This window comes from Orcinus orca, chromosome 13 (genome assembly GCF_937001465.1).
Source record: "Orcinus orca chromosome 13, mOrcOrc1.1, whole genome shotgun sequence".
In the NCBI taxonomy this organism is placed as follows: Eukaryota; Metazoa; Chordata; class Mammalia; order Artiodactyla; family Delphinidae; genus Orcinus; species Orcinus orca.
The window spans coordinates 8650274-8674664 of record NC_064571.1 but is presented as its reverse complement, the minus strand read 5'-3'; the positions used below and the strand labels follow the sequence as shown (position 1 = coordinate 8674664).

The 24391-nt window shown below is 38.1% G+C and overlaps 1 protein-coding gene across 6 annotated transcripts in view; it reads right to left on the bottom strand.

Moving 5' to 3' along the window:
• TMEM131 (transmembrane protein 131) overlaps window positions 1-24391 on the bottom strand; it is a 193912-nt gene that overhangs the window by 77900 nt on the left and 91621 nt on the right. For 4 of the 6 annotated variants that reach the window (XM_033401857.2, XM_004277772.4, XM_033401856.2 and 1 more), the window contains exons 5-6: window positions 22060-22183; window positions 2447-2563 (exon numbers count right to left, since the gene is read on the bottom strand). In XM_033401857.2, the coding sequence (XP_033257748.1) occupies window positions 2447-2563; window positions 22060-22183 (241 nt within the window). The remainder of the gene's footprint in view (window positions 1-2446; window positions 2564-22059; window positions 22184-24391) is intronic. The other 2 variants (XM_033401862.2, XM_033401863.2) reach the window with 1 other exon arrangement.

Here is a 24391-nt window from a genome sequence, read left to right as displayed (position 1 = left end):
CAAGGAGGAAAAAAAATGCAATTTTAGTTGCTTTTAGAGTTTTAGAACATTTTTATAGTTATAACTGATTGATCTAGGGAAAACTGGTGAGGTTAACTTATGGAAAAAATCGTAACTCCCTTTAAAAGGAGCACACATGTAGTTTCTATACTTGTTTGGCTACCTATTTGATATACATAAAATTCTTGATACTCATCAAGAATATATATATATTCTTTTATATATATATATATATATAAATGCACATATATATACATTTGGAATGATCTCTATATTAGAAATTAGTAGTCCTTCACGAGGTCATGGGATAGACAAAAGGAGGAAACAGAGAATTAAAAGATTTCCCTGTTCCAACCATCAGAAGATGGATGTAGGGCCCAGACAATCTCTTAAATACGAAGCACAGTCCCAGGTCATTCCTCCATAGGAATGTGGGCTGACCAAACAGGGTGAGCCAGTCATTCAATGACAACTATTTATTAAGTGCCTATGATGTGCTAGGTACAACCACAGGCACTGCTGAACAATTCAACAGTGAACGAGACAGATAATGTGCCTGCTCTTATGAAACTCACATCCTAATATTAGGGACAGCCTAGATAACAATAAAAAGGTTTAGAAAAATGGGTAATGTGATACAGAGTAACTGGGTGGAGCGAGGGTGGGAATATGCTTTAAGAGAGGGTGGATGGGAAATGACGTGAACTGACGTCACCTGATAGATGAGAACAAGCCAACAGTGAAAGTGTATTCTGCAAGGGGAAGTACACAGGCAAAGGGCAGGAGGCAGGAAAGGGTGTGGCTTGTTTGGAGACAAAGAATAAGATGAGAACCATGGTCAAATGGGATGAGGTGGGAGAGCTACACGGGAGTCAGATCCTTAGAGCCTTGTTGGCCTTGGTCAGAAGCTTTCACTTTGCTCTGAGAGCAATGGGAAAACATAAGGATTTACGTGAGGAGCTGACTGGATCTGATTTATGCTCAGAGAATATCACTCTGGCTACAGAGTGAACAATGCACTGTAGGAGGGGCTGTGGAGGAGAGGAAGGGCAGTCAGGAGGCTCCTGTGTCGTCATCCAGTGAGAGGTGGGGATGGCCTGGGAGCAGTGGGGGTGAAGAGGAGAGAGGTAGACAGACTCAAGGTACATTTAAGAGAAAGACGTGGTGAAAGACTAGATGTGAAGAGGTGAAGACACCTGGCACTGAGGCTCACCTTGAGAACAACCTGATCATGACCCTCAGGTCACCCGTGGGCCACAAACACCTAGGTCAGTTGGGGGCACCATTGTAGGGCACAGGTCTTCATATTTTCACGGTGGTCTTTTTATTTACTCAACAAGTATATGCCAAGTGCTCTGTACAGCATGTCAAAGTTATTCATCTGTACTGGCTTCAAAAGTATATACTGCCTATCAAACAACCACTAAAGACTTGTGCACCATAAATAAGCATAAGATATGATTCCTGACTAAAATGGAATGTTTACTCTGACACTAATTTCCAAAATACATGAAGTGTCCTGGGTAGTGGAGAAGAACTGTTCAAAAACAAAAGCATAAAAACTGTAAAGTAAGACACTAGCCAAGTAAGGATTTAAACAATTGAGTTCCATGGGCAATATAGCTCAGTGGTTAAGAGGATGGTCTTCGTAGTTATAAAGACATGGGTTTGAATCCCTGCTCAGTAACTTACTAGTAGCATAATTATTTAACCTTTCTCAACTTCACCTTACTCATCTAAAAAAGTGAGAATAACAGTATCTGTAATGCAGGCGGAAGTGCATGTAAGGTGTGTAGCACAGTGTCAAGTAAGTAATTATTCTTCGTAATCTTGATATATAAAAATCTTGATGCACAAAACATTCACTTTCTTTAATAACCCAAACAATGACTGCACATAGAAAAGAGTTTATCAAACATTTTAAACAATATAATTACCAAAGAAAAGCAGGCACGTAAGTTTTGATCCTGAAACTATTATCACTTCGAAAGCATGCAAAAAGTAAAAAAAAAAAATCTAGAGTCACTGTGAAAATATTTTTAACTGTTCTTTTGCCAACCAATCTTACAGTAACACTTTAGCTGTAGCTTTACGAGCATTTGTTTCACAGTCTGATGTGAACAGGGATATTCACAAACACAGCTGTAAGTATAAAAATGCTCAGTATTACGTAACAACCTAAATGGGAAAAGAATTTGAAAGAGAATAGATACACACGTATATATATAACTATGCCACTTTGCTGTACACCTGAAACTATTACAACACTGTTAATCAACTATACTCTAATATAAAATTAGAAGTTTTAAAAAAATTCTCTGAATCTAAACTCTTACATTTTCCCTTATCCCCTGAATTTTTGAAAAGAGTTCCCAAAAGGTTGTCATATGACAGGTTGAAGATGATAACTGTATTTTATAAATAAAGTTTTCATTCTGATTCTTACCTGGTAAGTGAATACCCCATGATTAGATGTATTAATAAATAAAGTATTTTCTACATTTCCTACTACTCTTGCAAGAAAAACTACATCAAATGATGTATTTCCTCCTGGAAGAATTTTCTGAAAAAGAAAAGCAATAAATAAAGTTAAATTAGTAACCAAAAAATCAGATCATGGTGACCACAATTAGATAGCTAAAGTTCTCGGGACTTCCCTGGTGGTCCAGTGGTTAAGAATCCTCCTGCCAATGCAGGGGATGCGGGTTCAATCCCTGGTGAGGGAAGTAAGATCCCACATGCTGCAGGGCAACTAAGCCTGCGTACCGCAACTACTGGGCCTGTGTGCTCTAGAGCCTGCGTGCCACAACTAGAGAGAAGCCCACGTGCTGCAACAAAGAGCCTGTGTGCCTCAACGAAAGATCCTGCGTGCTGAAACTAAGACCCGACGCAGCCAAAAAAAAAAAAAAGATAGCTAAAGTCTTCTAAAACATCTTAGAATCATTTGCATAAACTAGCCTTTTCCTCCTAAAGGTTTAAGGTTTAAATTAGCCAAACTATTTTGCAATGGGAAAAAAAAGATGTCTTCATATTGGATGTCACATATCTTTGTCAATCATGATTCTAAAACCCTGTACAACAGACGGTTCCCTTGAATTCTGTTCATTCAACAATAACTTGGCTGGAATGAAGTACCTAATTACAGGCTCTTCCAACATCAGACGATCAAGGAGGAGCTGAGCTGAAGCCGAGCTTCTTATACAGATGTTCTACTCTACTACTGAGTAGACACTTGTACTATCCGAATAAACAAATAAGCCCAGCCTCAACCTCTTGACCTCTGTCGTCCATTCACAAAGGGCACAAAATGTGCCAGCAACTTACATTAAAAAAGAAGGGAGCCTTGGTAACACATGCAGGAACTCCTTCCTGTTACCTTGTGTAGAGACTGAGAATGTCACGGTGGTTAGCAAACTAAATTTTATTACAACAAAACAATAGGGCTGCTTCATGAAGTTTGAGAGACTGCAAATGCAGTTCTGCCTGCAATGAAGCCTTAAAATGCATTTTAATATGTAAAGTCATTAACTTCTCTCATTCTGCCTCTGTGGCTAGAACTCTAAAATGCTCCCCAAATTATAGCTTAAAATATATGGCACTGAGATGTCTGTCTTTACCTTTGGATGTAGAAAGCTGGGAATCTCTCCTGCATTATCAAAAAGAATAATCTGCAAAATCATAACTTTTCTTGAATGCATCACAGTTTGTGTATCAACTAGCCCCAAACTTAAGGAAAGACAAGCACCTTCGAGAAGAGAGAGAATGTGAATACTGGCTCACCCATGACAGAGAATGGGAAGAAGATGAGGCTAACGTACAAGACAGTAAAATGAATTCAGCTAAAATTTTTACACACTGCTAAATGCCGAGTGTGGGCGACAGAACTCTGGTGCATAGAATCCCTAGAAGCTATAGATGCTAGATGGAGGTCACACTTGAGCCAAAAAATCAGTAATAGGATACTGGTAAACAACACACTTCTAAATAACCCACTGGTCAAATAAGTAGTCACAAAGGAAATTATAAATTATTCTGAATCAACTGGAAATGAAAACACAACATATCAAAATTTAAAGCAATACTCTTTTTTTAAAATAGATCTTTATTGGAGTATAATTGCTTCACAATACTCTGTTAGTTTCTGTTGTACAACAAAGGAATCAGCCATATGCATACATATATCCCCATATCTCCTCCGTCTTGAGCCTCCCTCCCACCCTCCCTATCCCACCTCTCTAGGTCATCGCAAAGCAAGGAGCTGATCTCCCCGTGCTATGCTGCTGTAAAGCAATACTTGGAAGGAAAATTACAGTATGACACGCTTATCTTGAAAAGAAATGTCTCAAATCAATAATCTATGTTTCCACCTTGAGAAACTAGAAAAAGAGTAAATTAAACCCAAAATAAAGAAAAGGAAAAATATTAGACAAGAGCTTAAAATAATGAAATAGAAAATGGAAAAATAGTGAAAAATCAGTAAAACCAAAACAGTCCATAAAACTGATAAAACCCTAAACAGAATGACCAAAAGTAAAAAGGAGGAAGATGAAAATATAAGAAACTGAAATGTGGACATCATAATACAACCTTTACACATACGAAGGATGATAAAGGAATATTACAAACAACTCTATGCCCATAAATTTAATAGCTAGAAGAAATAGATACATTCTTTGAAAAACAATCTGCTAAAGCCCATTTGAAACAAAATTGCCAGAACAGTCTTACAACCATTAAAAAAAATTTAATTTGTAGTTAAAAAACCTTCCCACAAGGAAAAGCCCAAGCCCAGATGGTTTCACTGGTAGAATGGTAGAGTTCTACACCAACCATTAAATAACACCTATCTACATAAGCTTTCAGCATACAGAAGAGAACACTTCCCACTTCATTTCATGAGTCTAGTATTACCTTTATACCAAGACCAGACAAAGATGTGACAAGAAAAGAAAACTACAAGCCAACATCCCTCACGAATGTAGACATGCAATCATTTACAAAGTATTGGCAAACTGAATCCAGCCAACATAAAAAAAGATAACACATCATGATCAAGTGGTTTTTATCATGACAATGAAATTCTGAATCCAGCCAACATATAAAAAAGATAACACATCATGATCAAGTGGTTTTTATCAGGACAATGAAATTCTAGCTCAACATTCAAAAATCAAACCAATGTAATTGATATTATCAACATACTAAAGAAGAAAAATCCTTTCAGTAGGTGCATAAAATAATTTGACAAAATTCAGCATCCATTCATGATTAAAAATCTCAGTAAACTAAGTCAATAGAAGAGAACTTCCTCAACCATATAAAGAGCATCTACAAAAGACCTAGAGATACCAGACTTAATGGTGAATGACTGAATGCTACTCTCCCTCACCCCCAATGTGGAACAAGGCAAGGATGTCCTCTCTCATGACAGCTATTCAACATTGTATTGGAAGTACTTGCCAGTACAATGAGACAAGAAAAATAAATAGAAAGCACATACATTAGAAAGGAAGAAAGGTCTGTTTTTAATCACAGACAACATGGCTGCCTATATAAAAATTCCCAAAAATAAACTTCAAAAATGCTCATAAGAGCTAATAAGAGTTTAATGAAGTTGCAGGAATCAAGGTCAATATACAATAATCAATTGTATTTCCCTATCTTAGCAATAAACACTGGAATTCTAATTTTTAAAAAAGTATCATTTACAATAACATGCACACACAAAAATATAAATCTAATAATATGCAAGTTCTGTGAGCAGAAAATGACAAAGCATTGCTTAAAGTAATAAAAGAAGACTTAAAAAAATGGAGAGATATACTGTGTTCATAGACAGGAAGATAATATTGTTCAGATGTTAATTCTCCCCCAATTGATTTATGTATCCACCGTAACTGCAATAAAAATTTCAGCCTAAGGAGAAACTAAATACAATGTGAAATAAGATCCTAGAACAGAAAAAGTACATTGATAGAAAACTGTTAAAATTCATATAAGTTTTTAGTTAACAGTACTTTACAAATGTTAATTTCCTGGTTTTGATAATTATACTATGATTATACAATATAAGAAGTTAGCATTAGGAGAAACTGGGTGAGGAATACAAGATTATCTGTACTTAGTTATCTATATGTTTAAGATTAATTCAAAAATATGTTAAAAAGAATCTTAGCAAGAGGTTTAAAAAAAGAAATTGACAAGCTGATTCTAAAATTCAGATGGCAAGAAAAGGGAATAAGAAGAGCAAAACCATTTTAAAAAAGGAAAACGAAACTGAAGGGTTCACACTGCAATTCCAGGAACTACTAAAAACCTAGTGTAATCAAGGCAGTGTGGTTACTGGTGAAAGGGTTGACATATTAGATATCTATTAGATACACATTAGAACGTAATGGGAAGTCTAAAAAAACAGACCCACATATTCAATGTCAACTGACTTTGACAAAAACGCAGCGGTATTTCAATGAGAAAGGATAGTCTTTTTAACCAACAGTACAGTAACGACTGTGTATACATATGCAAAACAAAACAAAATAACTCTTGATCTATATCTCACGCCATAAACAAACATTAACTCAAAAAGGATCACAGACCTACATGTAAAATCTGAAACTATTAAACTTCTGGAATAAAAATTGGAGAAAATCTTTGTGACTTCAGTTTAGGCGAATAGTTCTTAGCTACAAGTCCAAAAGCATAACCCATAAAAGAAAAATTTGATAAGCTGGACTTCGTGGAAATTAAAAACTTCTGTTATTTGAAAGATTTTATAAAGAGGATGAAAAGACATGCTACAGACTAGAAGAAAAGATCTGCAAATCACATATATGATAAGGAAACTTGTTGTACTCCTTGGAAGTATTTAGTGAAGTTTTAAAGGAAATAAGTTGATTTGCAGCATTACATTTAGTAGTTATGTGCTTCTTTGAGAATGCCAGATGTGGCTGTCTTCAGTCTGTTACATGGACAAACATTCCTTAGTACAAAGATTTCTTTGAAAACAGATTTCAGTATTTGTTGAAAGCTGTTAAAAGCGTTATATCCTGGGAGAAAAAAGAGCCTGGATACAAGAGTACAGGTTCTCTTTGATAGTTCCTAATATCCAATCAACTCTTTATAACTTAAAGACTGGAATACTTTAAGAAGATGCTGAGATACACAGAACAAATCTTTTCTTTCTTTCTTTTTTTTTTAATAACAGGGAAAATCTACTCCCAAATGACAATTAACAATGTAACAAAACAGTGATGAAACAGAACAATAAACTCAGGCTCAGGAATGTAATCTTCCCATAGGAATTCATCAGATTTGCTACAATTCATCCTTTTGTTCCCTCTGGTACAACAAACTTCCTAAATAAAATAAATTTAGTTTGATTAAAAAAAAAAAGACAACAGTAGGAAAAAGTAATGAAGACGACACAAGGTGTGCTAACTTTAGTTTTAAATTATCTGCAGCAAAGTCTCACATATTTGTACCATAGATCAGAGTCCCTGGCCTTTTGCTCCCTTGGTGATCTCACCCAGGTCCATGGATTCACATCTTTACTTCTATTTCGAGCTTCAACTGCCTACTTGGCACCCCCAGCTGGACGTCTAGGAGACATGCCAAATCTAACACGTCCAAAACTGAACTACTGACCACACTCCCGAAACCTACTCCACCCTCAGCCTTTGCCGTCTCAGCTGATGGCAACTGTCTTCCTAGTTGCTCAGGACAAAAACTCTGGAGTCCACCTTGACTATTCTCTTCCTCTCAATCCCACCTCAGAAAATCCTATTCCTACCTTGAAAATATACCCCCAATGCAGCTTTCTTCACTTCTTCACTCTGCTCAGAGTAATCCTGCCCTGAGTCCTGCGACAGCCAAGGTAACTAGTGTCCCCGATTCTCCCCTTACCCTTCTTCAGTCTATTTCTGATAAACAGTGATCCTTAGAAAACATAAGCTATCATTCATTCCTCTGCTCAGAATCCGGGATGGCCTCCCATTTCAATCACAGCTTCTAAGACCCTTCACAGTCTGTCCCTTCCCACCCCCCCTTTACTTCTGCTCTCACCCTTGCTCACTCTGGTCTAGCTACACTGTCCTCTTTGCTCACCAGTTGTGTTTCCACATTGGAGACCTTGCTGCCTGAACGCTGTCTGGAATGTTCTTCTTCCACACATTCCATTTCCCCCCCTACAGTCTTCTCCCTTACCTCCGTCAAGTCTGTTCAAATGTCACCCTCTGAATGAAGCTTACTCTGACCATCCTGTTTAAAACTGGAGGAGTGATGTCAGCATCCTGGTGGTGTAAGACATTCCTCCTTTTTGTCCTCCTTTTAAAACAACGGGTTAGACATCCATCGACAAACAGAAGTGCCTCTGTGGGACTTGGGGAATACAACACCACACGCCTGAGGATCTGGGAGCTGTCTTGCCCGCCTGTGCATCTGGAAACAGGCCGTGGGACAAATGAACCTGCCCCAACCCCTCTCACTGCAGCTGGGAAAAAAACCTAGAGACTGCTGACCTGGGCAGATACTGATGGACAAGAGATAATGTGCAGAAGTCTAACTTTCCCAAGGAGATATTCCAGCATGCCATTGGAGGAAAAAAAAAAAAAAAAAAGAGTTTGGTTGCAGTGGAGATAGTAAGAGGAATTTTCCCAGGGCCAACTCCCCCACCCATGCTAAGGCAACAGTGCATGGGATGGTGACCTCTCCTGGGCGGGGGTGAGGGGGTGGGGGGAGGAGAGCACCCTGAGCGAGTGAGTGCCCAACTCCTCCAGCTGTGCAGGATGTGGCTGGGAATCCTGTTTCCACTAGCACCCAGAGTACTGAGGTGGGACTTCCATAACTGGGGGAGGCAGGAGATCAGGAAAGAGGCAGATAAAAATATCAAAGGGCATTAAAGGTAGGCAGTTCCTGCTGACTGTGCTCAGGACTGCAGCAGGAAGTTCATCCAGGAGTCTCTGGAGTATCTCACTGGAGGATCTCCCCACTAGGTCTGCAGGCACCCCCAATGCCCCAAGAGCTAAATCCACACCTCCCCCAACTCTGCAGACAGCTCCTTGTGTGCACTCCCAAGTTAGCAAGAGCAAGTCCGGTACATGGACTGCTATCAGAAGAACATACCAGGATGTGTGCGCAAGGGAGAAAGCACAAACTTGAGCTACAGCACCACCACCTTCTGAAAAACCCTAGACATATAACAGCACCAATGAACAGTACACCCCATCTGAAGGCAACTAGTAAAGATTTAAGGAGGTGTGACTGCTACTTCAAATGTAAAAGCAGCAACACAAAATTGTAAGAAATGTGAAAAATCAAAGAAACATATCATCACCAACAGAACAGTAATTCAACAGCTGAGCTCAAAGTTACAGAATTTTGTGGTCTAGGTGATAAAAGATTTAAAATAGCTGCTTTTTGTTGGCTTTTTTTTTTGCGGTACACAGGCCTCTCACTGTTGTGGCCTCTCCCGTTGCGGAGCACAGGCTCGGGACACACAGGCTCAGTGGCCATGGCTCACGGGCCCAGCCGCTCCGCGGCATGTGGGATCTTCCCGGACTGGGGCACGAACCTGTGTCCCCTGCATAGGCAGGCGGACTCTCAACCACTGCACCACCAGGGAAGCCCCAAAATAGCTGTTTTGAAGAAACTCAACAAGCTACAAGAAAACCCAGAAAGATAATCCAACAAAATCTCAAAAACATACACGATCAGGCTTCCATGGTGGCACAGTGGTTAACAATCCGCCTGCCAATGCAGGGGACATGGGTTCGAGCCCTGGTCTAGGAAGATCCCACATGTCGTGGAGCAACTAAACCTGTGCACCACAACTACTGAGCCTGTGCTCTAGAGCCCATGAGCCACAACTAATGAGCCCACGTGCCACAACTACTGAAGCCTGCGCGCCTAGAGCCCATGCTCCGCAATGAGAGAAGCCACTGCAATGAGAAGCTCGCGCACGGCAACGAAGAGTAGCCCCTACTCACCGTAACTAGAGAAAGCTCCACAGCAACAACGAAGCAACGAAGACCCAACGCAGCCAAAAACAAATAAATAAAATAAGTAAATTTAAAAAAAATACATGATCAAAATGAGATATTTACCAAAGAGAAAGAAATCACAAAAAAGAACCAAACAGAAATTTTAGAGCTAAAGATTTCAATGAATGAAATGAAAAATGCAATGGAGAGCATCTGCAGTAGGTTAGATAAAATGGAAAATAGAATAAGTGAGCTAGAGGGCAGGAATTTTGAAATAACACAGCACAGAACAAAGAAAAAAAGAATGAAAAAGAGTGAAGAAAGCCTATGTGATCTATGGAGTTCCATCAAAAAATATTAGAATAATCAGAGCTCCAGAAGAGAAGGGAAAGGGGGCAGAAAATTTATTTAAAGAAATAATAGCTGAGCACTTCCCAAACCTGGGGAGAGACTTGGACATCCAAGTTCACGAAGCTAACAGATTACCCTATTATCTAAAGCAGAAAGCCTTTCACCAAGATGTATTATAATGAATGTGTCAAAAATCAAAGAAAAAGAGAGAATCCTAAAAGGAGTCAGAGAAAAAAAGATTGTAACCTACAAAGAAAACACATTAGGCAATCAGCAATTTCTCAGCAGAGACCCTACTGGCAAGGAGACAGTGGAATGACAAATCAAAGTGTTGAAAAAAACCTGCCAGCCAAAAGTACTCTATTCAGCAAAGTTATACTTCAGATATGAAGGATTTCTCCCAGACAAACAAAAACTGAGGAATTTCATCACCCCTACACCTGCCTTGCAAGAAATGCTGAAGAGAGTTCTTCAAGCTGAAATCAAAAGATGCTAATCAGCAACATGAAAACATACAAAAGTATACAACACTCTAGTAAAGGTAAATGTACAATCAGACAGAGAAAACTTAATTCTGTAATAGGATGGTGTGTTAACCACTTAACTACAGTATAAAGTTTAAGGAGAAGATTATTAAAAATAATTACAGTGACTATAATTTGTTAATGAATACACAATATAAAAAGAGGTAAATAATGACACCAAAACACATTAAAGGGAGGGAGTAAAAGGGTAACACTTTTGCATGACATCAAAATTAAGTTGCTATCAATGTAAAATGGACCATTTTATCTAAAGATATTTTATGTAAGCCTCATGGTACCAAAAAGCAAAAACCTAGAGTAGATTCACAGAAGGTAAAGAAAGGGGAAACAGAATATAACACCGTGGAAAATCACCAATTTACAAAGGCAGGCAGAAACAGAGGGGAAAGGAAACAATGGAAATATAAAATAAACAGAAAGCCATTAATGAGATGGCACTGGGAAGTCCTTACATGTCAATAATTACTCTAATGTAAATGGACTGAATTCACCAACCAAAGGCACAGAGAGGCTGGATGGATAAAAACACAAGACCCAACTATATGTTGCCTCCAAGACTCACTTCAGATTTAATGAAACACATAGGCTCAAAGTGAAGAGATAGAAAAAGAAATTCAGGACTTCCCTGCTGGCACAGTGGTTAAGAATCCGCCTGCCAGTGCAGGGGACATGGGTTTGAGCCCTGGTCCAGGAAGATCCCACATGCGGCGGAGCAACTAAGCCTGTGCGCCACAACTACTGAGCCTGCGCTCTAGAGCTTGAGAGCCACAACTACTGAGCCCACATGCCACAACTATTGAAGCCCACGTGCCTAGAGCCCATGCTCTGCAACAAGAGAAGTCACCACTGCAATGAGGAGCCCGTGCACGGCAACAAAGAGCAGCCCCCGCTCGCCAAAACTACAGAAAGCCCGCGCACAGCAATGAAGACCCAACACAGCCAAAAAATTAAATAAATAAATAAGAAAAAAAGAAATTCAATGCAAGTGGAAACCAAAGGAAAATGGGGTTAGCTATACCTATATTAGACAAAATAGACTTTAAGTAAAAAATGGTAACAAGAGACAAAAAGGTCATTACATAATAAAGGGGTCAATTCATCAAGAAGATGTAATAATTATAAATATATATGCACTAACATTGGAGAACCTAAATATATTAACAAATATCAACAGGTTTGAAGGGAGAAATAGGCAAGAATACAATAATAGTAGGGGACTTTGATATCCCACTTTCAGCAATGGATAGATCATCCAGACAGAACATCAACAAGGAAACACTGGACTTGAACCATACATTAGACCAAATGGACCTAACAGACATTTATAGGTCATTCCATCCTATAGCAGCAAATACATATTGTTCTCAAGTGCACACAGAGAAGAATAAGTTTGAAATCATATCAAGTATTTTTTTCAGACCACAGTGGTATTAAACTAGGAATCAACAAGAAGAAAGCTGGAAAATCTACAATTATGTGGAAATTAAACAACATTCTCTTCAACAACCAATGGGTCAAAGAAGAAATTAAAAGAGGAATAAAAAATAACATTGAACAAATGAAAATGGAAAAAAAACATACCAAAATCTACGGAATGATGCAAAAGCATTCTGAAAAGGATAAACTTAGTTTATAGTAATAAATGCATATTTTAAGAAAACAGAAGGATCTCAAATAAACATTCTAACTTCACACCTCAAGGAACTAGAAAAAGAACAAATTAAGCCCAAAGTTTGCAGTACAGAAATAACGAAGATCAAAATGTAACACAGGCCAGAAAAACAACAGAAAAAAAAAAATCAACAAAACTAAGAGCCAGTTTTTCAAAAAGATAAACAAAATTGACAGATCAAGAGCCACATTAACCAAGAAAAAAGAAGACTCAAATAAATAAAATCTGAAATGAAAGAGGAGACATACTACAGAAATACATAGGATCATAAAATACCAGTATGAGCAATTCTATGCCAACAAGCTGGATAACCTAGAAGAAATGGATTAATTCCTAGAAACACACAACTTACCAAGACTGAATCAGGAAGAAATAGAAAATCTCGATAGATCAATAATGAGTTAGGAGATTGACTCAGTAATCAAAAACCTCCCAAAACAGAAAACTCCAGGACCAGATGGCTTCACTTGTGAGTTCTATCAAATACTTAAGGAAGAATTAATGTCAATCTTTCTCAAACTCTTCCAAAAAGTAAGAGAAGGGAACACTTCCAAACTCATTTTATGAGGTCAGCATTACCTTGACACCAAAGCCAGACAAGGACACTACAAGAAAACTATAAACAATATCCCTGATGAATACAGATGCAAAAGTTCTCAAAAACTATTAGCAAAGTGAATTCAGCAACACAATAAAAAAGCATTTGACAAAATACAGCATCTTTTCATGATAAAAACCCTCAACTGATTTGGTATAGATGGAGCACACCTCAACATAATAAAGACCACATACAAACACACAAAGCTAACATCACACTCAATGATAAAAATCTGAAAGCTTCCCCTTAAAATCAGAAACAAGACAAGGGTGCCCACTCTCACCACTCTTATTCAACATAGTACTGGAAGGTCTAAGTTAAAGCAATTAAGGCAAGACAAAGAAATAAAAGGCATCAGAAGTGGAAAGGAAAAGCTGTCATTATTTGCAGGTGATATGATCTTATATATAGAAAATCCTGAAGACTTAACCAAAAAACTGCTGGAACTAATCAAAAAATGCTGTAAAGTTATAGGATATAAAATCAACACACAGAAACCAGTTGTGCTGCTACACACTAACAATGAAACATCTGAAAAAAAAAATGATTCTACTCACAATAGCATCAAAAACAATAAAATACCTAGTAATAAATTTATCCAAGGAGGCGAAAGATCCTGTATAATGAAAACTGTTAAGACCCTGATAAAAAGAAGTTGAAGACAAATGGAAAGATATCCTTTATTCATGGCTCAGAAGAATTATGTTTTTAAAATATCCATACTAAGCAAACCCATCTACAGGTTCAATGCAATCTTATCAAAATCCTAGTGGAATTTTTAACAGAGATAAAACAAACCTAAAATTTGTATAGAAACACAAAACAATCATAAGAACAACAAAACTGGAGGCAGCAAACTTCCTGCTTTCGAACCATACTATAAAGCTACAGAAATTAAAACGGTATCGTTCTGGCATAAAAATAAAACATGTAGACCAGTGGAACAAATAGCCTAGAAATAAACCTCTGCATATATGGTTATCTAATATTTGACATGGGAGCCAAGAACACTCAATAAGGAAAGGTTGTCCTGCTATATCATTGCTACTGCTATATCACATTTGTTCAATTCCCATTAACATGTATGGATATCAGAAATAGAACAAAAAATGTCCAGGTCTCTACATATAATTAAAAAATAATCATTAATATTCATTAATGACTTTCAACCTATGAGAAGAGATTGTTTACTATATTAAGCATACTAAAATAAATGGGTAAAAACATTTTCATTTTAGCCATAGATTGAAACAAAGTGTATCCTAATTAATCTTCAGTTTACCTGAAAAGGTAATCAAACAAAAGGCTCTACAGAATCAAGGAAAATATACTTTTTGTTTGCTCACCAATGTCTATAAGGCACCCATTTCCACAATTCTATGGTAATTAAAATTTGACTATTATAGAGTATTAAAAAAATCTGTATTTTTTGTCACATATTTTATGGCCAATATGCAGTATAGCCATGAAGATGAACAGGCCTAAACTGCAGTCTTAATATTATGTAATTTTAATTATAATTAATTAGACAATTATAGTTAGTCAACAGATACTTATAAACCATAATTATTAGGAGTTATATATAGAAAAACGAATTGTCACACAACCACATTCCTTTTATTACCCTTGTTCTTGATTTCCAGGTGATCTCAGAATCAAAACCTTAGTAAGGGGTATTATTTATATGTGTGTATGTGTTAAAATATAGTTATGTAACACTTAGCCTTTTAAATAATAACTATTCTACTTTGTATTTCCTACTGGTTGCTTAACGTAGAGATGATACTGGTTAATAATCAACAACTTAAGTGACTTACAGGAAATGTTTTACTCTCAAAGAAATATGATCTGACCAGGAATTCTAAAGATGACAAGGCAATTAGAGTTAGGATAAACATACAGAAAGGTTTTGCTCTCTTGGACATGAGAAACTCTTTTCATTTTTCCCCAAAGGCTCTTATGATAGGCATAAAATTAAGTGGAGGGGAAATAAGGTTATTTCTTCTCCCAAGAGTTAATTCCATCTCTCCTCTCCACTTCTTGAGCTTCTGGAGTCAGTATCTTACTGTAGGGAATAAAAATGAAAAGCAAGAAGAAGAATAAGAAAAAAAAAAAAACTTAAGGTAGCATAGATTTTGGCTATCTCTTTTAAAGCTAAATCTAGAGTACCTAAATGTAGATTTTGATAGGTATAGATTATTTTACTGTTTAATTCTATCTCCTGATACTGGAAAACACAGACTGGCTTTTAACTTTTCTTCGACTATATATACATTGAGATTATCTTTTTTTTTTCTTAACACCTTTATTGGAGTATAATTGCTTTACAATGGTGTGCTAGTTTCTGCTTTATAACAAAGTGCATCAGCTATACATGTACGTATATCCCCATATCTCCTCCCTCTTGTGTCTCCCTCACACCCTCCCTATCCCACCTCTCTAAGGGGTCACAAAGCACCGAGCTGATCTCCCTGTGCTATGTGGCTGCTTCCCACTAGCTATCTATTTTACATTTGGTAGTATATAAGTCCAGGCTACTCTCTCACTTCGTCCCAGCTTACTCCTTCCGCTCCCCATGTCCTTAAGTCCATTCTCTATGTCTGCGTCTTTATTCTTGTCCTGCCCCTAGGTTCTTCAGAACCATTTTTTTTTTAGATTCCATATACATGTGTTAGCATACGGTATTTGTTTTTATCTTTCTAACATACTTCACTCTGTATGACAGACTCTAGGTCCACCCACCTCACTACAAATAACTCAAATTCATTTCTTTTTATGGCAGAGTAATATTCCGTTGTATATATGTGCCACATCTTCTTTATCCATTCATCTGTCATTGGACATTTAGGTTGCTTTCATGTCCTAGTTATTGTAAAGAGAGCTGCAGTGAACATTGTGGTACATGACTCTTTTTGAATTATGGTTTTCTCAGGGTATAGGCCCAGTAGTGGGATTGCTGGGTCATATGGTAGTTCTATTTTTAGTTTTTGAGGAAGCTCCATACTGTTCTCCATAGTGGCTGTATCAGTTTACATTCCCACCAACAGTGCAAGAGGGTTCCCTTTTCTCCATACCCTCTTCAGCATTTACTCTTTGTAGATTTTTTGATGATAGCCATTCTGACTGGTGTGAGGTGATACCTCATTGTAGTTTTGATTTGCATTTCTCTAATGATTAGTGATGTTGAGCATCCTTTCATGTGTTTACTGGCAATCTATATATCTTCTTTGGAGAAATGTCTATTTAGGTCTTCTGCCCATTTTTGGATTGGGCTGTTTGTTTTTTTGATATTGAGCTGCATGAGCTGCTTGTATATTCTGGAGATTAATCCTTTGTCAGTTGCTTCATTTGCAAATATTTTCTCCCATTCTGAGGGTTGTCTTTTCATCTTATGGTTTCCTTTGCTATGCAAAAGCTTTTAAGCTTCATTAGGTCCCATCTATTTATTTTTATTTCCATTTCTCAAGGAGTGGGTCAAAAAGGATCTTGCTGTGATTATGCCATGGAGTGTTCTATGTTTTCCTCTAAGAGTTTGATGGTGTCTGGCCTTACATTGAGGTCTTTAATCCATTTTGAGTTGATTTTTGTGTATGGTGTTAGGGAGTGTTCTAATTTTACATGTAGCTGTCCAGTTTTCCCAGCACCACTTACTGAAGAGACTGTCTTTTCTCCATTGTATACTGTTGCCTCCTTTATCAAAGGTAAGGTGACCATATGTGCATGGGTTTATCTCTGGGCTTTCTATCCTGTTCCATTGATCTATATTTCTGTTTTTGTGCCTGTACCATACTGTCTTGATTACTGTAGCTTTGTAGTATAGTCTGAAGTCAGGGAGCCTGATTCCTCCAGCTTTGTTTTTCTTTCTCAAGATTGCTTTGGCTATTCAGGGTCTTTTGTGTTTCCATACAAATTGTGAATTTTTTTGTTCTAGTTCTGTGGAAAATGCCATTGGTAGTTTGATAGTGATTGCATTGAATCTGTAGATTGCTTTGGGTAGTAGAGTCATTTTCATAATGTTGATTCTTCCAATCCAAGAACATGGTATATCTCTCCATCTGTTTGTATCATCTTTGATTATTTTCATCAGTGTCTTATAGTTTTCTGCATACAGGTCTTTTGTCTTCTTAGGTAGATTTATTCCTAGGTATTTTATTCTTTTTGTTGCCATGGTAAATGGGAGTGTTTCCTTCATTTCTCTTTCAGATTTTTCATCATTAGGGTATAGGAATGCCAGAGATTTCTGTGCATTAATTTTGTATCCTGCTACTTTATCAAATTCATTGATTAGCTCTAGTTAGTTTTCTGGTAGCATCTTTAGGATTCTCTATGTATACTATCATGTCATCTGCAAACAGTGACAGTTTTACTACTTCTTTTCTTTTCTTTTGTGGTACGCGGGCCTCTCACTGTTGTGGCCTCTCCCGTTGCGGAGCACAGGCTCCAGACGTGCAGGCTCAGCGGCCATGGCTCACAGGCCTAGCTGCTCCGCAGCATGTGGGATCTTCCCGGACCGTGTCCCCTGCATCGGCAGGCGTACTCTCAACCACTGTGCCACCAGGGAAGCCCTACTTCTTCTTTTCTGATTTGGATTCCTTTTATTTCTTTTTCTTCTCTGAATGTGGTGGCTAAAACTTCCAACACTCTGTTGAGTAACAGTGGTGAGAGTGGGCAACCTTGTCTTGTTCCTGATCTTAGTGGAAATGGTTTGTTTTTCACCACTGAGAATGATGTTGGCTGTGGGTTTGTCATATATGGCCTTTATTATGTTGAGGAAAGTTCCCTCTATGCCTACTTTCTGGAAGGTTTTTATCATAAATGGGTGTTGAATTTTGTCGAAAGCTTTCTCTGCATCTATTGAGATGATCATATGGTTTTTCTCTTTCAATCTGTTAATATGGTATATCATGTTGATTGATTTGCGTATATTGAAGAATCCTTGCATTCCTGGGGTAAACCCCACTTGATCATGGTGTATAATCCTTTTAACGTGTTGTTGGATTCTGTTTACCTGTATTTTGTTGTGGATTTTTTCATCTATGTTCATCAATGATACTGGCCTGTAGTTTTCTTTTTTCTGTGACATCTCTGTCTGGTTTGGTATCAGGGTGATGGTGGCCTCACAGAATGAGTCTGGGAGTGTTCCTCCCTCTGCTATATTTTGGAAGAGCTTCAGAAGAATAGGTGTTAGCTCTTCTCTAAATGTTTGATAGAATTCACCTCTGAAGCCATCTGGTCCTGGGCTTTTGTTTGTTGGAAGATTTTTTAATCACAGTTTCAATTTCAGTGCTTGTGATTGGTCTGTCTGTATTTCCTATTTCTTCCTGGTTCAGTCTCAGAAGGTTGTGCTTTTCTAAGAATTTGTCCATTTCTTCCAGGTTGTCCATTTTATTGGCATATAGTTGCTTGCAGTAATCTCTCACTATCCTTTGTATTTCTGCAGTGTCAGTTGTTACTTCTCCTTTTTCATTTCTAATTCTATTGATTTGAGTCTTCTCCCTTTTTTTCTTGATGAGCCTGATTGATGGTTTATCAATTTTGCTTATCTTCTCAAAGAACCGTCTTTTAGTGGGTTTTTTTTTGTTTTTTTTTTTTTTGAGGTACACGGGCCTCTCACCGTTGTGGCCTCTCCCGTTGCAGAGCACAGGCTCCGGACGCGCAGGCTCAGCGGCCATGGCTCATGGGTCCAGCTGCTCCGCGGCATGTGGGATCTTCCCGGACCAGGGCACAAACCCGTGTCCCCTGCATAGGCAGGCGGACTCTCAACCACTGCACCATCAGGGAAGCCCCATCTTTTAGTCTTATTGAGCTTTGCTATTGTTTCCTTCATTTCTTTTTAATTTATTTCTGATCTGATCTTTATGATTTCTTTCCTTCTGCTAACTTTGGGGTTTTTTGTTCTTCTGTCTCTAATTGCTTTAGGTGTAAGGTTAGGTTTCTTATTTGAGATGTTTCTTGTTTCTTGAGGTAGGATTGTATTGCTCTAAACTTCCCTCTTAGAACTGTTTTTGCTGCATCCCATAGGTTTTGGGCCTTCGTGTTTTCATCGTCATTTGTTACTAGGTATTTTTTGATTTCCTCTTTGATTTCTTCAGCAATCTCTTGGTTATTTAGTAGTGTATTGTTTAGCCTCCATGTGTTTGTATTTTTTACAGATTTTTTTCCTGTAATTGATATCTAGTCTCATAGCATTGTGGTCAGAAAAGATACTTGATACGATTTCAATTTTCTTAAATTTATTGAGGCTTGATTTGTGACCTAAGGTATGATCTATACTGGAGAATGTTCCATGAGCACTTGAAAGTGTATTCTGTTGTTTTTGGATGGAATGTCCTATAAATATCAATTAAGTCCATCTTGTTTAATGTATCATTTAAAGCTTGTGTTTCCTTATTTTCATTTTGGATGATCTGTCCATTGGTGAAAGTGGGGTGTTAAAGTCCCCTACTATGATTGTGTTACTGTCTATTTCCCCTTTTATGGCTATTAACATTTGCCTTATGTATTGAGGTGCTTATGTTGGGTGCATAAATATTTACAACTGTTATATCTTCTTCTTGGATTGATCCCTTGATTGAGATTATCTGTTGAAGAATTTTTCAGAAAGACTTCTCTTTGCATAAGATTCATTTGTAGAAATAAGTCCCTGGGAAAGCCTAGGTCAGAAATGTCAAATTGGTGTCCTTTAACTAGCTTTCTTTGGTCAACACTATCTGTCTTTCTAAAGTCAAATTCATTTTTAATTTGTAAAATCAGTAGATATTATCTTATAAAAATTCCTATTTCCAAGTCTTCTTGGAAAATCAGAAGAACTGTGCATGAGCTTACATTCCCACGTGGCCACCACTGGCTGGAGCTGAGTGGGGGCTAGTGCCTTTGGATGGGACATGTGCTCTTCCAGGTCACCCCCCATTCCACTTGGTCTGCATCATCTACCTGGCTAGCCCCTGTAAGAATCTATTTGTAACTCTGCTATTTATTTGGTCTGCTTTGTATTGTGATAGGAACATGAAAAAAGTAAAAATCCTGGTCTCTAACAAGGGTGAAGCTTGATGTTTAGAAACAACAAAACATTGCTTGAATTAGCAAAGTAAGTTAACAAGGTAAAAATAAAATCTGTAGTGTAGTTGTGCACTACTTTTAAACAGTTTTCATTGCACTTTACTATTTTGCCTTTTAACCCAACATGTCTCTACACTGTGGCAATGCCTGAAAGCTGGATGACACCACTTACACCTAAGTGTGTCTCCATACACAGATTGTAATGTATATGACCCACCCTGTAGCTTAATATGATACAAATCCCTGCGGAGGCCAACAGCACACCTAGACCCTCACCTTGGCTCTTATCCCTAACTGCATGACCACAGGCAAAGCCCTCCGGGGTTCAACTCTTCATTCATATAATGAGGGTACTGGACTAGGTCTCTCTTAGACTGGGATTTGATTGTTTGAGACCATCAGCACATTTATAAAAATTGTGGAAATATCTTTTAGGTAAAACAAATAATAACTCAAGGGAAACTTGTTTTAGAAAATATTTTAGAAAAGGGACGCTTTCCAAGAGTACAACAAGAAAATTAAAACTTTATCATCAAAATATGCTGACTTATCCATTCCTTGTTTACAAAATAGTTTTAAATTTTAAAAAAGCCAAAATTATATGCCATTATTCACCCTAGAAATTGCTACTTAATGACAACGTACGATGAAGCCAGGATTTTAGAAAGGAGAAATGTAAAAATCGAAATAATTGATATAAATTTATATGCTAAAAATTGGTTATTTAGTCATATCTCTTCAAAGGAGTCAGTGAAAACCCTCGGAAGATGAAATCAGGCTCCATTCATTTACTTCCCTCTGACATTTGCTATTTAGCTAATTATTTCGGAAGCCTATATATTAAAGCTTAATGCATTCTCTCAAATCGAAAATTTATTAAGATCTTTTTTTTGCCAGATAAAAGTTTTTTTTATAGTAACAAGTTTGCATACTATCTACGAAAATGATTATAAGTAAAATTTTATAGGACACCTGTGTAGGAAGAACCCTAAACAGGCCCTCAAATTTCCTGCCCTAATTTCTGTGACTGTGAATATGAAGGATACCACACCTGTGATCTGCACTACTTGATAAGAGGGATTTTGCAGATATAATGAGATTATTAGTCAGCTGACTCTGAGTTAATCAAAAAGGAGACTACCCAGGTGATGCTGACCCAATGACATGATTAAAGCAGAGTTTTCTCCACCGGTGGTAGGAGAGGTCAGATTTCTGAAGCGCGAGGGAGATGTGACGCACCAGTGCTGGCTTCAAGATGGTGACAAGGAGTGTGGGTACCTCAGGGAACTGAGAGAGGTCTCTGGCTGACAGCCAGCAATGAAACGGGGACCTCAGTTCTACAAGCACAAGGCACTGAATTCTGCCGACAACTTGAATGTGTCTGGGAGTGGATTTCCCCTGAGCCTCCAGTCAATGACTCAGCCCAGCTGACATCTTAGTTACAGCCTTAAGATACTCAGAGCCCACTAGACCCACTGGACTTGTGGCTTACAGAACCATGTGCTAATAAGTGCGTGTTTGTGGTGATTTATTACACAGCAATAGAAAACTAACACAACGCTGAGGAATTACCTATTATTAGGTAGGACAAGAAAACCAACTGAATATATGAACGCTACATTTTTCAGAGTGCTTAAGTTTCAAAGTTGATTTGTTAGGCTGTTTCATGTTGAGAAAAACAATGTGTGTTGAAAAGTAGAAGTGATAATTCTCAGGAAATGGGGCAAACTAAAGTCCAGAATAAATGTGAAACATTCAAACTAGATTTTAATTATAGCAAAGTAAAATTATACACTAAAAACCCTAGACATTTCAATTTCAAACTCAAAAGAAATCAAATACAGCAGAGATGCTTACCCTATTTTGAAAAAATGACGCATGAAAATGTGATGTTGTAGCAGATATTGATACTAAAGTAATAGTTTCTTCAGAACTAGGATTATGTAAGTAAACTTTTTCCATTTTTGGCATTCCAACTGGTCTGTAAAAACAAAAAGAAAACTGTTACAAATACTTCAAAGACAATTTCTAGTTTTAGAGTTAACCTTTAGTTGTTAAAAAATTAAACATCAAAATTATTTAGACAAATACATACCCAAACGTATGAAATTATATATTAAATTAGTTTATACCTAAAATTACACATAAAATGCATGCATTCGCTATTCAGCAAATAAAATTATTGAGTGCCAACTGTATGTCACACACTGAGCCAGGTACTGGGATGTAAGGGGGCAAGTCTCCACCCGGATGAAGTTTACAATCTAGTGAGGAGGCAGGCAGGGAACAAAACGGTCAGATCCCTTTATTACTTTCTGTAATACCACCTACCGCCTGCTTCTCTACTAATTCTGAATCTTATCCTCCTCTCCCCAAATTCCACTGATAGATGCTCTTCAATTTAGAAGAAGTTTAGTGGCAACGTTATGTGAGCAGATCTGCCTTATAAGTTAGGGGCTGTTGTTATACTCATTTTATAGATGAGGACACCAAGGCACAGAAAGCTTAATTAACTCGCCTAAAGTCATACTTGGAACATCACCCTGAATCCAGGCCATCTGGCTCTAGTCCCTGCTCTAACCCTCTCAAAGGAACAGTATAAAGCACACACTCGAGGTCTGATGTCCACAGATTCATTTTAACGTTCCCCATGGCATCCACATTACAGTTTGTCTGAAAAGTGAAACCTCCTTAGTATGTAGTCCATTAAGTACTTACGTTGCTAATCATATTTGCACAGGCTTCCTAGCTTGACAGCTTAAGAGAATTCTGCAAATAAATTACGTTTTTTCAGAGTTCTCTCTAGTTATTTAATTGGCACCTGTCTTATTTCCTCAGCAAGATTATCAGTACCTTAAGGACGAAGTTTACGTTGTATGCGCACTGTGTATTCCTCGTATTGTCTAGCACAGAACCAGGCACCTGGTGAGAGCGTGCATGGGGCAGCTTGCCCGCCCCTGCCCCTGCCCATGACCTCAGTGGTTACAGTCTAGTGAAGAAGCAGGCAGGGAACAAAATGGTCAGATCCCTTTCTTTCTCTCTGTAATACCACCTGCTGTTATGAAGTGGTTATCAGCCCCCTAATCTGGAATCACTCAGCCTCCACACGTGGTTCCCTATGTTTCCACCTGAGTCAGGCTGGTTCCATGTGCATGACCCCCACGCCTTTACCAATGTCTTTGCTCTGTGTTTTCTTCCCTATCCTCTATGTGAATCCAAACCCTCATGTTCTAATTCAGTTACAGCTTCTGTCACAAGGCCCTCTTCTTGTACAATCATTTTGGCCTATGCTTTCTGAAATTTTATTTCATCTGTAGAAACCTCAAATTCTAAGTAGTTGAAGATGCAGCGCCAGAATTACGTTTTATAAGTGGTTCAACTGTCCACCATGCTTTTGTCCTTCAGGAATTTTTGCCCCTGCCTTTTCCTCAGTTCAGTTTATCACTTGTAACTTATGATGTTGGAAAACTGATCAAACAGTGAACAGCTGACAACTTTCACTAGTTTAAAAAAAAACAAACCAGGGGCTTTGGGTTCCTTTTAAAATGGTGAATTGGTTAGTATATGTTACTGGTTCTCCCTGACACCCCCTAACAGCTGCATATACAAACAACAACGCTGGAAAATTTTAGAAGTTAATCCCTGATTCCAAGGATTAACCAAAAACAGCAAGAAACCCTTGGGGGAACAGAAGGCTGCCTGAACTGGCAGGTGGGGAAAAGTGAGGGACACAGGGCAGCGCAGGCCGCGAGAAGCCAGGAATAACTCTCCTCTTCTCCATTCCCTTCCCTGCTTGCCTTGGTACAATCAAAGCCTCCCCCTTCAACCCAGACGGCAGAAAGGCTCACTGGGGTAAGAAGCTGCTGATCAGCTACACTTGAACACACCCGCCTCTACACTCCTCTCTCTGGTCCTCCAAAGCCCTAAAGTTGTTAGATTACAATTTAGGAAGATACCTCTTCCAGACACTTTTGCCTAAGCACTGTCAGATAGAGTGGTGGGAACATAGGACAATCAATAGTTTTTATGTGAATGTGTGTATGTAACTGGACCTCTCCACCTTGGGGATCATCTTCCTTCTTAAATTCACAAGAAGAGACAAAGAGAAAGGCTTGGTCTTCTGCTCTTCCTCAATATGTATTATAAGACAGCAACTCAGAAGTTCACACATCAAAATAACATGATCTGT